This window comes from Bos indicus, chromosome 25 (genome assembly GCF_029378745.1).
Source record: "Bos indicus isolate NIAB-ARS_2022 breed Sahiwal x Tharparkar chromosome 25, NIAB-ARS_B.indTharparkar_mat_pri_1.0, whole genome shotgun sequence".
NCBI classification, from domain to species: domain Eukaryota; kingdom Metazoa; phylum Chordata; class Mammalia; order Artiodactyla; family Bovidae; genus Bos; species Bos indicus.
The window spans coordinates 24,826,982-24,843,035 of record NC_091784.1 but is presented as its reverse complement, the minus strand read 5'-3'; the positions used below and the strand labels follow the sequence as shown (position 1 = coordinate 24,843,035).

The window sequence follows — 16,054 nt, the reverse complement described above, 5'->3', positions numbered from 1 at the left end:
AATGAGCCTAGGAGTCTTGTAGCATCTAAAAGAACCTTTTAGAGTGACGAGCAAGAGAAAGGCCAGAGTGAGGTGACCCCATCTGGGTATGGGGTGATGGCAGAAGGGGCCTGACCTGGGTAGCGAGACGGTTTCTCAATTAATTGCCTGAAATTCAGCCAGTTCTGAGCTATTTATAGAGGATTTTTGTCTTTTTCTTTTGACCTCAGCTTACGGCAAAATCTGTGGTGGTTCTCTTCCTCTTAGCATTCTTGTAATTGTCCGGTCTACGTAAAGATACACCCTTGAAATACTTGTTCTAGAAGGGCTGTCAGGAATCCCCTTTCTCTTCCTCCTCCTGCTCTTCCATATTCTCCATCTTCTTCATGATTATCATCATCATCACTTCGATCACTATCCACTGTTGCCTAGGAAGCACTTTATTCTTTTCAAATACCTTCCCCTCTATTGATTCAATTTGGCCCTCACAGTCACTCTGGATGATATTCCAGTAGGGATTCAATATGCCCATTTTTGAGATAGGAAAACTAGAATTCAGATGGGGAAGGCTACTTGTCCAAGATAGAGGCAAGGATAAAACCCGGCTACCTCTCTTCTGAAAGTAGTGAGACAGAAGTTTTTTTTGTGGGGGTGGGATGGTGAATAAGGAGGTGGAGGAAGGGCAAACGAGAAGGGGCAGGTCAGACCAGGAAGATCTAGATGGCAGAACCAAGGGACTGAAGTTTTAAAGATGTGAAACTCAGATGAAGACTCCCAGTACCATGGAACTGAAAGGGCCACTCTTTCCAGAACTTAAAATTGGGTCTTGTTTAGTTGCTAAGTAGTATCCAACTTTTTTCCAACCTCAAGGACTGTAGATTACCAGACCCCTCTGTTCATGGGATTTCCCAGGCAAGGATACTGGAGTGGGCTGCCATTTCCTAATCCAGGGGATCTTCCCAACCCAGGGATCGAACCTGAGTTTCCTGTTTGGTAGGTGGATTCTCTGCTGCTCAACCACCTGGGAAGTCCCAAAATTGGGTCTGAGAGGCTCATCATGGTACAGGGAATTCCCATCAAATGGCCACATCCTTCCAACTCTGAAGTGAGGGCTTCCATAGTCTTAAGATAAATGGGGCTACTGAATGTTTTTGTTATTATTGCTGTTGTGTTTTGAGCTGGGCGGTATCAGTTAAAAGGTCAAGGCATTCATACCTTTCAGGTACAAACTATTATGGGCAAAAAGCAATGAGCATGAGAACAATGCCAGCTGCACTGTTTGGAAGGATGGATTCTCCCTTTCTCATCTCTGAACCACTCACAGCCACCTTTCCAGAGCTGTGAATCATCCATTCGAGGGAAGGGAGGGGAATAGAATGTTAAATACAATTTATGCTTTGCTTATTGAAATCAAATACAAAATTCAGCCTCCCGTGAGTTGCCATGCTCATGTTTAAGTAGGGTGGAAGTGTCACTAACCTGAGACCGTTTTCAATAGGCTGACTTAGCTTTGCTGGATAGGAAGCAATTCCTTGGTCAAGTTTCCCCACCAAAGAAGGGGATGTGGCTTGGTGACTCACTCCAAGTCACAAGAATCAAGCTAGAGAAGACACTACCGAAAAGAGAACTTAAACGTGCCAAGTTGGCATTTCTCTTCAGAACCGTGAGCTTTCACCCATATCACTAAACAGATGCTTAAAACAAAAATTCTCCAAATATCAAGGCTTAGGCCTCTGCCCTAGTTCTCCAGAGAACTTTAGCCTGCTGCTCTATGCAAGAGGGATAAATACTTAGGGAGAGTTTCCTACTTTGATTTCCCAGGTCAGAATGGCTTGTTAACCATGGGCTAACCATTTAAAAGATGGATTTGCTTTTCCTAGCTAAGTGAGGATGCATACTCACTAAGTTTCTTTTTTAAGCAGCATTTGAGGGCTTCCTTGGTGGCTCAGACAGTAAAGAACCTGCCTGCAATGTGAGAGACCTGGATTCAATCCCTGAGTTGGGAAGATTCCCCTCGAGGAGGAAATGGCAACCCACTCCAGTATTCTTGCCTTGGGAATGTCATGGACAGAGGATCCTGGTGGGCTACAGTCTATGGGGTCACAAAGCATTGGGCACAACTGAGAGACTAACGCTTTAAGGGCTTGATATTCTGAGTTTATAGGGACAGGTAGACAGCCAGGGAGGTGGGACATGGACAGTGGTGTGACTGAGGGGCTGAGCTAATATGTGATCATCCACTATATAAGAGATGGAGTAGGCTAGAGCAGTGGTCATTCTTGCGTGTATGCATGCACAGTGGCTCAGTCATGTTTGACTCTTTGTGACCTTATGGATTGTAGCCTGCAAGGCTCCTCTCTCCATGAGACTTTCCAAGCAAGAATATGGGCGTGGGTTGCCATTTCCTTCTCTAGGGGATCTTCCTGATCCAGGGTTTCCTGAATTGGCAGGTAGATTCTTTACTGCTGAGCCACCGGGGAAGCCCACTGGTCATTCTTAGCTCATGGAAAAATATCTTTAAAATTTTCCTACCATGAGCTGCTCCTTTGACCTCCTAAGTTATAAGATTGCCCCTTACTTAGTTGTCACTGAACTCCAAAAGAGACCTAGTCCTCCAAGGAAGGCATCAATCCTAGGGACCACCTCATTCAGAAGTGATCCCCGCAAAGGCATGAACGCAGGGGAGGAAGGAGGATGAGAGGGACGAAGAAATACACACGTGAGACTTCCCTCATTCTCCATCCCAGCTTCATAACACTAGTTTTGGAAGGGTAGATGTCTGGGCCCCACCCGAGAGATTCCAACCCTTTAAAAATTCTGCAGTGCACCTTAGGACGTTGTAGCTTGAAAATACCCCCCACAGCTGCCTCTAATACATAATCAGAGCCACTCCTTGCTTTGCTTATGACGTTAGTTACTTAGTTGTGTTGGACTCTTTGCAACCCCATGGACTGTCGCCCACCAGGCTCCTCTGTGCATGGAATTCTCCAGGCAAGAATACTGGAGTGGGTTGCCATTCCCTACTGCAGGGGGATCTTCCTGACCCAGGGACTGGAAACTGCATCTCCTGCATTGCAGGCAGCTTCTTTACTATCTGAGCCACCCGGGAAGCCCTTGCTCATAAAACAGGGCTCCAAATCAGTCATCCCACACTACATTCTTCTGATCAAGCAGGCCCTGTCTTCTTTCAAACAGGTGTGAATGTGTACGTGTGGCACAGTTTTATTTGTATCTTCGTTTACTTTGGTGGTTTAGTCACTAAGTCATGTCTGACTCTTGTGATCCCATGGACTGTAGCCCACTGGCCTTCTCTGTCCATAGAATTTTTCAGGCAAGAATACTTGAGTGGGTAGCCATTCTCTTCTCCAGGGCATCTTCCTGACCCAGGGATGGAACCTGCCTCTCCGGCATGGCAGGCAGATTCTTTACCGCTGAGCCATCAGGGAAACCCTTTTTTACTTTGGTAGTAAAGGGATATATGCTGCCTTCAACTCAATAACTATTGTTTTAATCTGGAAAAAAATTGTCAGATTGTTTCTGAATCTTGCACATCAGTCTGTTCCTTGGCAGGATGGGTTAAGAGGGGAGGACACCGCACCCTTTATAGGAACTGCTTCCTTTGTGCTGTTTCAAGAATCATCCTGCCCTGCAGATAGAATTCCCTGGCACAGTGGATAACCTGGGTCGTCCTGGCTATCCCAGAGAAGGGATACTCCCAGAATTCAGGGGGGTGGAGGTGGGAATGGAGGTAATCAATACAAACACACCATCAAAATCCATCAATCAGATTGCATTAAGCTTTATAACAACACAGTTTTCAGTTAGCGGGAGAAATGACAGTTTAATAACAGTTGAACAGATTTCACTCCCTCCCCCCACTCATACATATTTCCAATTTTGCTAGAACAGTTCCTGGTTCTGGAGATCTGTGAAGAGTGTTTTATGTCAAATGCTGCATTTTAATGGAATCAAACTAATGCGAAGGGACATCTGATGCAGCAGCCCTTGATGGGGGTGTCCGCAGGCAGCCCTTACCCTCCCCCACCCCCTGACACTGGGTCTGACAAAGGGAGTCAGTCTGCTTGTTGCTGCCCCAATATGTGCCATCTCTGAATCGAGCAAACGAAGCATGAGATGACCACGAAGGGGAGATGGTGGGACAAAGAGAGAGATGGTGATCAACCCCCTGTGGGTTGGGTTGCTAAAGGTTATTAATAACAAAAGACATGCCAGCTCTCTGGGCCCTGCCCCACTGGGGACCCTAAAGGACAGAGCCCCTCCAATAGCTCATCTCAGATCCATGCTGCTGAGGGTCTCAGAGATGGAGACCTCCCACCAAGAAGACTGGTTTTCTTTTTTCACTCCCAGAGATGGCATTCATCTTTCCCAACCTCAGAGCTCTGGGCTCAGCTGCCACTCCCTTGCTCTAAGAGCAGTCCTGTGAGCCTGATTCTAAGGAGGGCCTAGGCTAAGCTTCTTTACCACCCAGGATACTCATGAAGAGAGGGACCCAACTGCCCTTTGAAGGCTCTTAGAAGGAAGGCTTCCAGGGATGTCAGCTTTTTTTTTTTTTGGTGAGGAACGTGCATGTCTCTGCCTTCATCAGATGAGGAGTGAGGAAGTCAAAGGTTGTGGGATGAGACCTTAAGGAGAAGCCTTGAGACACCTTAAGAGGGAGGGTCTTGCTCCCTAGGAGTCCTGGAGCAATCAGCCACAATTAGTATTCTGGCGAAATGCCAAAGCAGAGGTTGATCGAGCAGGGGCCTTTGCCAGATGTGGGGCTAGAACTCAGGCTTCTCAAATTAAAGTGAGAGGCCCCTGCCCAAAGTAGACCTTCCCTTCTTTCTTATCATTTAAACAAACATTCACGGCACTGTCTCTGACCTTGACCGCTATTTATCCTGTCTTCAGACTAGATTAACCAGCAGAAGACAAGAATTAGCAGTGGATTCTGGTGGCCACCTGGTCAACCAGATGCTGCTACCCAGGCAGGCCTGGTACCCTATGCTCATGCCAGGGGATCCATCTCTCTGCCTAAGCCAACAGCGTTGGAAGCAATCCTGACTGGACAAAGGAGGAGATCTACTCGGCACCCCATCAAGGCTGAGGCTGCAGACCCTGGGGGATTCAGGACTTGGGTCAGGAGCCTCCCTAGCAACTCGCCAGCCTTGCCGCCACATTGCGAGCCTCATTTGTCACCCTCTTCCTGTTCCCACTGGAAATCTTGACCAGTCATTTGGTAAAACATCATGTTGAAGGGTTTGTAGAACTTCCGCAGTCTGTGGATCACATCCGGGTCAATGCGAGGATGAGTCCGACCCTTGCTCTTGCCTAAGCACCTGGGGGCACTGCTGTCTTCTGGCTTCTTTAAGCAAGGGAACCCCTTGGTTTTGTTGAAATAGAAATGTTTCTCAGTCACAACACGCTTGAGGCCTAGAAAATCCTGTACTTTGGCCATTTCCCCGGCGGGGTCCACTATGAGTCGCTCACCGCTGACGAAGAGGATCTGAGAGAGGGGGAAATACTGGAGCCAGTTTTCCAGATGCAGAGCATAGATCCCTATTCGAATGGCACTCCAGGAGGCGTCGATCAGCCCTAGGGTCCGATTTTTGAAGGCCAGCACCTCGAAGGTGGGGATCTCGGGTTTCTTTGACAGGGTCTGGGTGTAGTCAGAGATGGCCCTGGTCACAGGGTTCCTCACCACCACGATGAGTTTGATGTCCTTGGCCATGGAGTGGATGCGCTTGGGAGCCTCGTTTGTCACAAAGTAACTTGGCGTCTTCTCCATGGTTAACTGCCCATCCAAAGTCTTGGGCATCACATTTCTAGAAGAAGGAGGAAAACAAGAGAGTGGTTATTCCTATTCAGAAATAACTGAACTTGTCCCATGAAACATATGATATAAACAGCTCAGTGGGGAGAACTACCAAATAAAATTCATATACACTTGGAAGTTCTTTTTAGACGTGTTATTTGCTCAGTCATGTCCAACTCTTTGCGACCCCATGGACTATAGACCCCCGAGCTCCTCTACCCATGGAATTCTCCAGGCAAAAATATTGGAGTGGGTAGCCATTCCCTTCTTCAGGAGATCTTTCTGCCCTAGAAATTGAAGATGGGTCTTCTATACTGCAGGCAGATTCTTTACCATCTGAGCCACCAGTGAAGCCCTTTTTAGACTATATGTCCCACTATAGTTCTGATTAAAGTATTTTCATAAAAGGCAGCAAAAAGCTTGTGCATTCATTCTTGGGAATGTTATACACCTGGCGTTTAAATTGCAGCTCTATCTCTTGCCAGTTATGTTTAACCTAGTTGGACTCTCAATTTCTCTGTGTATTAGTTTTATAATCTCTGAAATAAAGATAATGATAGCACCTACTTCACATGGTTGTAAAAGGATTAAAGGAGATAATGCTTTTAAAGCATTTAGCACAGAAGCTGGCATGTGTAAAAGCTTAATAAATCAAGGATAGATTGTTGTAGTGGCTTTCAGAAAGTGTTTGAGCTCAGCAAGACCTCAAAGGTGATCTAGCCTAAGGGTGGGCAAACTACTATATGCCTCCTGTTTTTGTATGGCCCACAGGTAAGAATGACTTCTCATCTTTAAAGTGAAGTGAAAGTGAAAGTCACTCAGTCATATCCTACTCTTTGTGACCCCATGGACTGTAGTTCGGAAGGGGGAAAAACAAAAATAATAAGACTAACATTTGTGGCACAAGAAAATTGTAGGTTCACATTTCAATGCTTATAAATAAATTGTCATTGGAACATGGCCATTCATTCCTTTCTGTAAAGTCTGTGGCTGCTTTTTGCATCTACATCGGCAGAGTTGAATAACTGCAAACAGAGACCATATCACATGCAAATCTGAACATATTTTCTAACTGGTCCTTTAAGATATCATTTGCTGACCCCTGGCCACCTGCAGATTAAATAAATGTAAAAGGCTTTGAAATAGTGTCCAGTACCACCCTACTGTTCATTGGAAGGACTGATGTTGAAGCTGAAACTCCAATACTTTGGCCACCTGATGCGAAGAGCTGACTCATGGAAAAGACTCTGATGCTGGGAAAGATTGAGGGCAGGAGGAGAAGGGGATGACAGAGGATGAGATGGCTGGATGGCATCACTGACTCGATGGACACGAGTCTGAGTGAACTCCGGGAGTTGGTGATGGACAGGGAGGCCTGGCATGCTGCGATTCATGGGGTCTCGAAGAGTCGGACACAACTGAGCGACTGAACTGAGCTGAACTGAATCTAGATTAAAAGGGCCCATCTAGTCAAAGCTATGGGATGGCACCCCACTCCAGTACTCTTGCCTGGAAAATCCCATGGATGGAGGAGCCTGGTGGGCTGCAGTCCATGGGGTCGCTAAGTGTCAGACACGACTAAGCGACTTCACTTTCACTTTTCACTTTCATGCATTGGAGAAGGAAATGGCAACCCACTCCAGTGTTCTTGCCTGGAGGATCCCAGAGACAGGAGAGCCTGGTGGGCTGCTGTCTATGGGGTCGCACAGAGTCAGACATGACTGAAGTGACTTAGCAGCAGCAGCACGTATGGATGTGAGAGTTGGACTATAAGGAAGGCTGGGCACCAAAGAATTGGTGCTTTCGAACTGTGGTGTTGGAGACTCTTGAGAGTCCCTTGGACTGCAAGGAGATCAAACCAGTCAATCCTAAAGGAAATCAACCCTGAATATTCACTTGAAGGACTGATGCTGAAGCTGAAGCTCCAATACTTTGGCCACCTGATGTGAAGAGTGGACTCACTGGAAAAGACCTTGATGCTGGGAAAGATAGAAGGCAGGAGGAGAAGGGGACAATAGAGGATGAGATGGTTGGATGGTATCGCTGACTCAATGGACATGAGTTTGAGCAAGCTCCAGGAAATGGTGAAGGACAGGGAAGCCTGGTGTGCTGTAGTCCATGGGGTTGCAAAGAGTCGGATATGACCGAGTGACTGAACAACAACAAACCTAGTCAAAGGGTTTCCGTGGTGGTTCAGTGGTAAAGAATCTGCCTGAAATGCAGGAGACTCGAGTTCAATCCCTGGGTTGGGAAGATTCCCTGGAGAAGGAAATGGCAACCCACTTGAGTATTCTTGCTTGGGAAATCCCATGGACAGAGGAGCCTGATGGGGAGTCCATGGGGTAGCAAGTGAGTCGTATATGGCTGAGCAACTAAACACACAATTGTCCAATCTAGTCCAAAGGCGTCTTTATGCAAATGAGGAAAAGGAAGCCCAAGGACAGGGAATCAAGCAGGTTTTGTGACTTCAGCAAGTTGAATCACATCCCTGAGCCTTATTATCTTCATCTTCAAAATTCTGAAACTTACCTCAAGTTCAGCTGAGAATGAAATGAATGACATATATCAATAGTGTGACCTACAGTGTGACAACATCTAGCACAGATCTGGTTTCATACATGGGATTTCTTCCTTCTTGGCTCCCAAGTTTGGTCAGTAAGGCCATGATAGGTCCCACATGTGTGTGCTCAGTCACTGCAGTTGTGTCTGACTCTTTGTGACCCACTGGACTGTAGCCCATCAGTCCCCTCTGTCCATGGGATTCTCCAGGCAAGAATACTGGAGTGGGTTGCCATGGCCTCCTCCAGGGGATATTTCCAACCCAGGGATCGAACGCACATCTCCTGTGTTTCCTGCATTGCAGGTGGATTCTTTACCACTGAGCCACTGGGGAAGCCCGATAGATCCCACACCAGGTTCCATATCTCTTGGTTTCCTTCCCAGGGTTGCTTCTCAAATCCATCCCTCCATCCCTGTTCACCTTTGGAGTGGTCTTGTCTTATTTGAGAGCTTCAAGGGACTAAAGGAGTTTGATGCTATTGGTCCTCCAATACCAACGTGGCCAGTCTATCAGTGAGAAAATGAGGCTCAAGATCCTATTATACAGTCAATTTGCTGCAGGCATATGTGGACCAAAGTTAATTGACGATAAACCCGTTGCATACCTGTTAGTACAGCAGGGCATCTGCCACCATGTACTCCATTAAGTCTGTTCACTCCTGAGCCTTGCACCAAAGTGGTACATTTAGGATTACACAAGACCTCTTTGTTATGATGACACGCTTTTAAATGTCTCAGCTAATAAAACTTAATACAGACGAAGATCCCTCAGCTTCCCTACCATAATTAAATTTATTTACTATCGCCTGTGTGGAGAAAGAATGACTTTTCTTTTATCTCTAATTCACATGCTCTGTCAATAATTAATTGCTACTGGGTTTTGAGCTTTCTCGGCAAGCACTTTTATTAGGCAAGAGGAATGTGCCTCTTGTCTAATGCAGAGATATTCACATGGAGTTTGACGTCGTTTGGGTATAATGATTGGGCAGTGAGCAGTTTTCAGATCAAAGCAATAGCTCTGGCCATAAGTAATCATACTCATCTCGAACAGACATCATCTCCCCAGTATTTTGAACGTCGTCACATTTGTGTGCCTCTTTGGTTTTCGTCAGATTTAATTATGTTGCTTGGAGGGGCAGTGCTAAGGAACATAGTTTTGGGGGAGTCAATTGTCTGATTTCAGAGTTCTGACTACCCTTATCACCTTGATGAAGTGACTAAACCAACCAGTATTCTTGGGCTTCCCTTGTGGCTCAGCTGGTAAAGAATCTGCCTACAATGAAGGAGACTTGGGTTTGACCCCTGGGTTGGGAAGATCCCCTGGAGAAGGGAAAGCCTACCCACTCCAGTATTCTGGCCTGGAGAATTCCATGAACTGTATAGTCCCTGGGGTCGCAAAGAGTCAAATACAACTGAGCCACTTTCACTTTCACAAACCACTCTGACTCTCCATTTTCTCATCCAAAAAATAGAGTTAATAAGTGAAAGTGTTAGTCACTCACTCGTGACTGACTCTTTGTGACTCCATGGACGGTAGCCCCCCATGCTCCTCTGTCCATGGAATTCTCCAGGCAAGAATACTGGAGTGGGTAGCCATTCCCTTCTCCAGTGGAATCATCCTGACCTAAGGAGTGAACTTGGATCTCCTGCATTGCAGGCAGAGTCTTTACTGTCCGAGCCACCAGGGAAGCCCAGGGTTAATGAAAGTCCCTCTCTTATAGGATTGTAGAGAAGATAATACAGGTGAATCACTTTGAATAGTGTCCAACGAATGCCAGAATTTTAAAAGCTTAAGCCAGGGGTGCACAATCATTGGGACAGCAATTATTAGAGAAGAATAAGGAGAAAATATTTATGTTTAACCAAATGGAAAAGTTGAACAACATGAAAACTAAGGAATTGATGTAGAAAAATAAAAAAGAATATTCTGATTCAAGCCCATATCACCATACTTCATGATCAGGGGAGCTGCTATTAGTTTAGCTGGAGGTGAAGGAATATACTGATATCCCACTTTTATTCCAATTAGATTCTCTTATTTTATTATGAAACTCATGTCATAGTATAAAAATACTAAATAAATGTTGATGCAAAAAATACTAAAGATAGATATTTTTAATACATGGCCTTTTCAGAATTTTGCCCCTCAGTATATATACATTGCTCTTTTATTTTGTTGCATTTTTTTTTTTTTTTTTTTTAGCTTCTAGGGTTTTCTTCTCATCCGGTCTCTGCTGTTGACTTCTTAGAGCTCAGTGTTTATCTTTACACTGACCTCGTTCAAATTCATCTCCTTCACTTCAGCTAATTGCTGCAGTCTGTCAAGATCTTTGTGGATCCTGAGTTTTTTATCTGAAGCATCTGAGATAAATGGTATCCAGCCTGTAAGCCAATGTATATAGGGGAGTAAGTGTGTGCCTAGTTCAGTGATCAATGCAAAAAAACGGTATCCAGTCCTTATGGCTGAGACAGTAAAGAATCTGCCTGCAAAGCGGGAGACCTGGGTTCGATCCCTGGGTTGAAAAGATCCCCTGGAGGAGGGTGTGGCAACCCACTCTAGTATTCTTGCCTAGAGAATTCCACGGACAGAGGAGCCTGGCAGGCTACAGTCCATGGGGTTGAAAAGAGTTGGACACAACTGAGCGACTTTTATTTTTCAAGCCAGTGTGTATATAGGGAAGTAAGTGTGTGCCTAGCTCAGTGATCCATGGAAACAGCCATGAGAGGAGGGGGCTAGAGAAGGCAACAGAGAGAGTAGTGGGGAACAGAGATGCCTAAATGGCTTCGATTGTCATGTTACAGATAGATACCACCCGGCATTTGAGAGTTCCTGCATTTGGGGCACATATGGGAAAACCGTCTCATTTGTGGAATCTAGAAAAATGGTACAGATGAACCTATTTCCAGGGCAGAAATAGTGACACAGACACAGAGGACTGATATATGGACACGGGGTGGGGGGAGGGGAAGGTGGGATGAATTGGGAGATGGGAATTGACGTATATACACTGTTATGTGTAAAATAGCTAGCTAGTGGGAAGCAGCTATACAGCACAGGCAGCTCAGCTCAGTGCTCTGTGATGACCCTAGAGGGGTGAGATGGGGGTGGGAGGAAGGTCCAAGAGGGAGGGGATATACGTATACTTGTAGCTGATTCACTTCAGAAGCTAACAGTGTTGTAAAGAAATTATACTCCAATTAAAAAAAAAAAAAAGATACAACTATTGTTGTGTGAGATATACTGGAATTGTTGCCAGTAACAAAGTATCCAGTAGATGCTCAAAATCAATGAAGTAGCAGTCCCCCCTTTCCAAAAAAGATTTTGAATCAGTTATATTCATTCATTCATTCCATAAATGCTCAATCCATAAATGGCAATATACTAGTGAAGACAACAGACAAGGTCCTTTCCCCCCACAGAGCTTCCAGTATAACTGCTACCTCCGATGAAAGGAGGGTTCTCTATAGTATCACATAAATAACTATTTTGATCAAAAGAGCAGGTATTATTACTTTTCACTTTTACAAAGAAGGAACCGGACTCAGAACCTGAAGATACTTTTTCAAAGTCTCACTGGGTGAGCTTATTCTTGGCTCCTAAGCTAATGGCCAAGCAAACATCTACCCCCAGCTCCTGGCAAATAGCAGGTGCTCGGTAAATATCTGTTGAGTGAATAGATGAGTAAGCCATTAGGCTCCTGTTCTAAGGCTTTGTTGTGATAGGTTTTGCTGCCCTAATCTCACCAATTCTCAGCCCTTATCTCCTCACCAATCTACTCACCTGGGTCCTTAATTCAGCAGCAATTTCTTTACATAGAAATAGCTAGATATTTCTTGATATCTGTCTGTCTGTCTATCTATCTAGGTATTTCTAGATACCAGCTATTTCTATATCTAGAAATAGAGCCTCCCTCTTCCTAAAAAAATAAAAATAAAAAAAACAACTACAGGAGACAGCTCTCTAACATGTAAGACCAACCCCTCCCCACATGGGCTTTGAATATTATCTCCTTCTACCTTCTCAGGAATTTTTCATCCCAACTTTCCTTCTCTCTCCTGGTATTAAGTAAGTTCTTTTTGACTGGATCTGACATTTCACCATGCCCATGCTCTGACATCTTTATGTGCTTGAGGAATGGGGAGGTGACCAGTCATGCCAGAGGGGAGTGAGCAAAGCTAAGGAAGTAAGGAAAAGGTCAGGGGGTGTGGAGGAAAAGACCATGAGGTTTGGGGGTGCTGGTTCTTATGGGCCACCGGCAAGACACTTGATTTTATTCCATATGTGATGAGAAACCACTGGAGAACATGAAAGAGGAGAACATAAGCTTTACATTTTCAGAGATCTTTCTCCAGCTGCTTTGCTGAGAACACACAGGTATGTGGCAAGAGCAGAAGGAAGACTGCCTGCTAAGAGGCCATTGCTGGAAGGCAGGTCGGAGTTGAGGGTACAGGGATGCAGGTAGAGAGGGCAACCTGGGAAGTAGCGTTCAGAGTTGGGATGTCTTTAAAAAGTAGGGCCAACAGTCCTTTAGGATGGGTGGGATGTGTGTGAAGCGAGAGTGTCATAGAAGACTCCAAGACTGTTGGCCTGAGCTGATGATTAACTAGTAGTTTATCAAAGTGGAGAACACTGGAAAAGAAGCCAGTTTCAGGGGAAGAAACCAAGTCTGGTTTTGGACTTGTAATCTGAGATACTCACATGGAGGAGTGGATACGAGAGCCTGAAATTCAAGGGAGGTTCCAGTTGGAGGTGGACATTTACATCACGTGTTCACAATCCACTTGCCAGAAAAGCAGGGTGAAGGGATGTCAGAGTCTCTTCACCTTCACTAGGAGAAGGTGGGTCATGACCTTTGCCTATCTGGGGAGTCCTTCTGAAGAGACACAGGAGACACAGGTTTGATCCCTGAGTCAGGAAGATCTACTGGAGGAGGAAATGGCAACCCACTCCAGGATTCTAGCCTGAAGAATTCCATGGACAGAGAAGCCTCATAAGCTACAGTTCAAAAGACTCACAAAGAGTCGGACATGACTGAGTGACTAAGCACACACCTGAATAGAAAAAATGCTTAGACACTGATGTGCAAAAATAAATTTTAACTCCATCACCAAGATTTTCAACTCCTTTGAATTCCCAGGGTCCCTGATAACTTCCTGTGTTACACAGCTTAAAATAATGTCATCATATGGTTAGGATAATGTAATAATGAGAGAAGGAAATGGCAACCCACTCTAGTATTCTTGCCTGGAAAATCCCAGGGACAGAGGAGCATGGTGGACTACAGCCCCAGCGGTCCCAAAAGAGTCAGACACGACTAAGCAACTGAACAACAAACATCCTAATATGGTTGGTTCCCATGGCCCCCGTGGCTAAGCTCAGTTTCTGGAAGACTTGGGCAATGTTTCACTCACCTGTGTATCCCCCGTGCTTGACACAGTCCCTACTGCATGGAAGCTGCCCCATAATGATGTGTGGTTGTTGGACAAATGAATGAATGACATACAAATGGAAACATGATCCTTGGAAGTCAGGAGAACTGGGGCAGTTTGGAGGGCTCCTCTAAGTAGGTTTCTGGTGCATGGGGTTCAGGATTTCTGAATTCCACATCATCTCCCGTCTGAGGCACCCTGCACTGCAGCATGGACCATATGGTGAGGAAACACTGCATCTGTGCTTGGAAAGGCTTGTTAACAGTATCTGGGGTGCCCAGAGCAGCCGTGACATCGGCATCAACACACCATCCTGAAGCCGAGAATCATCCCGCAAGATCACGCAGTTGCTCTCACAGCCCCAAATGTTTATGAGACACGAGCCAACACGCTCTCCAAGCTCCCCCACCTCCGCTCTGCTGGTGGGGGCACTGGGCTGGGCACAAACCCCATCTGGATGCAGGTCACCATCTGGGACAACAGCTTTAACAACAGAGATCCCACAGTAGTTATCAGATGCCATTTACTGTATGTGCTGTTTGGAGGCTGAGAGTTCAAATTCTGACACCAGATCGAGGTCTCCAAGCACTTTCAGACACTGGGCTCCACAGCCTGGTGCTTAAAAAGCACAGACTCCAGATGAACCGAATCTGGATTCACTTACTGTGACAGAGCAGACCCTTCCCAGGACAGACCCTCCTCATATCCTTTGTTTTAGCTCCTCTCTGAAGTCCCTAGATAATAGTAACTGATGCACATTTCCTGAGTTGTTTTACAGATGCTAAAACTCCCACCAAATTAGATGTTAACTATCAATACTAGTTATCTAGTTATCAGTACTAGATAACCATGAGCACACAGCCCCCCTGGCTTCTCAGAGCCTAAGCCCTGGTAACGTTAACGCCTGTGATGCCACCATCTGATTGGCTGATACTTTACCATCAATCAGAGAATTGTGCACAATCGGATCACATACCCTGTGATGGCCCTCCCTCTCTTGGCCTTTAGAAATGCTTTCCTGAAACCTCTCTGGGAGCTTGGGTGTTTTGGGCTCTAGCTGTCATGGACTCCCTGTGTGCTGCTGTGCAATAAGCATTGCATTTTCCTTCCCCACAACCAGCACCTGGTGTCAGTAGGTCAGTTTTATTTTGGGTGGGCGAGTGGACCTAAGTTTGGTTCAGTAACGTTATTACCCGTGTGACTCTGGGAAAATTACTAATCTAATATTTTGTGGCTCCATTGCATAATCTGGAAAAAAAAAAAAGCCATCATATTGATAATACCTATTTCTTAGGGATTTGGGGAAGGTTACTTTGGCCACCTCATGAGAAGAGTTGACTCATTGGAAAAGACTCTGATGCTGGGAGAGATTGGGGGCAGGAGGAGAAGGGGATGACAGAGGATGAGATGGCTGGATGGCATCACTGACTCGATGGACGTGAGTCTGAGTGAACTCCGGGAGTTGGTGATGGACAGGGAGGCCTGGTGTGCTGCGATTCATGGGGTCGCAAAGAGTCGGACACAACTGAGCAACTGAACTGAACTGAACTGATATGAGTTAACAGGCTTCCCCAGTGGGACTAGTGGTAAAGAACCTGCCTGCCAATGCCAGAGATGTAAGAGACACAGGTTTGATCCCTGGGTTGGGAAGATCCCCTGGAGGAGGTCATGGTAACCCAATCAAGTATTCTTGTCTGGAGAATCCCATAGACAGAGGAAACTGCAGGGTTACAGTCCATAGGTTTGCAGATTCTGAACGACTGAAGCGACTTAGCACCCACGCATATGAGTTAATATCTGAAAGAGTGCCTCACAGATAGTAGGTTCTCAATACATTGGTTGTGAATTTTTAAAACAACTTTCTCAAAAAGGTACTACTATCCTCCCTACTTTAGAGGTCAGGAAACTGAGACTCAGTGAAATTGATTTGTTAGTCCAAAGTCACAAGAGGTGGAACTGCAACTCAAATCCAAGGTCCATCCTGCACATTAGCCCAAGCTCTCAGTTACTGCCTAGCAATGTTTCACCAAACAACAGAGGCTCAGCAACGTTACATGACTGGCCCAAGGTCACACTGTTGGTAGGTGGCAAAGCTGGATTTTGAGCCTCATTATATGTGTTGTAAAGGTAGGCAGTCACTGACTCACCACTGGGAGTTACAGAAACCCAGGCCAGAAGCCCCAGAAATTCTTGCCAGATCAAACTCCATCGTTTAATTTCTGATATCTCTCTCTGGGGTATCATCAACTGAAGCAAATGGACAGCATCATG

The 16,054-nt window shown here is 45.7% G+C and overlaps 1 protein-coding gene across 1 annotated transcript in view; it reads right to left on the bottom strand.

The window, feature by feature from the left end:
• Positions 1-3,762: 3,762 nt before the first annotated feature.
• The window catches only part of HS3ST4 (heparan sulfate-glucosamine 3-sulfotransferase 4), a 496,822-nt gene continuing 484,530 nt past the window's right edge, over positions 3,763-16,054 (bottom strand). The window contains exon 2 of the mRNA XM_070779838.1: positions 3,763-5,804. Within this exon, the coding sequence (XP_070635939.1) occupies positions 5,168-5,804 (637 nt within the window). The 3' untranslated portion in view covers positions 3,763-5,167. The remainder of the gene's footprint in view (positions 5,805-16,054) is intronic.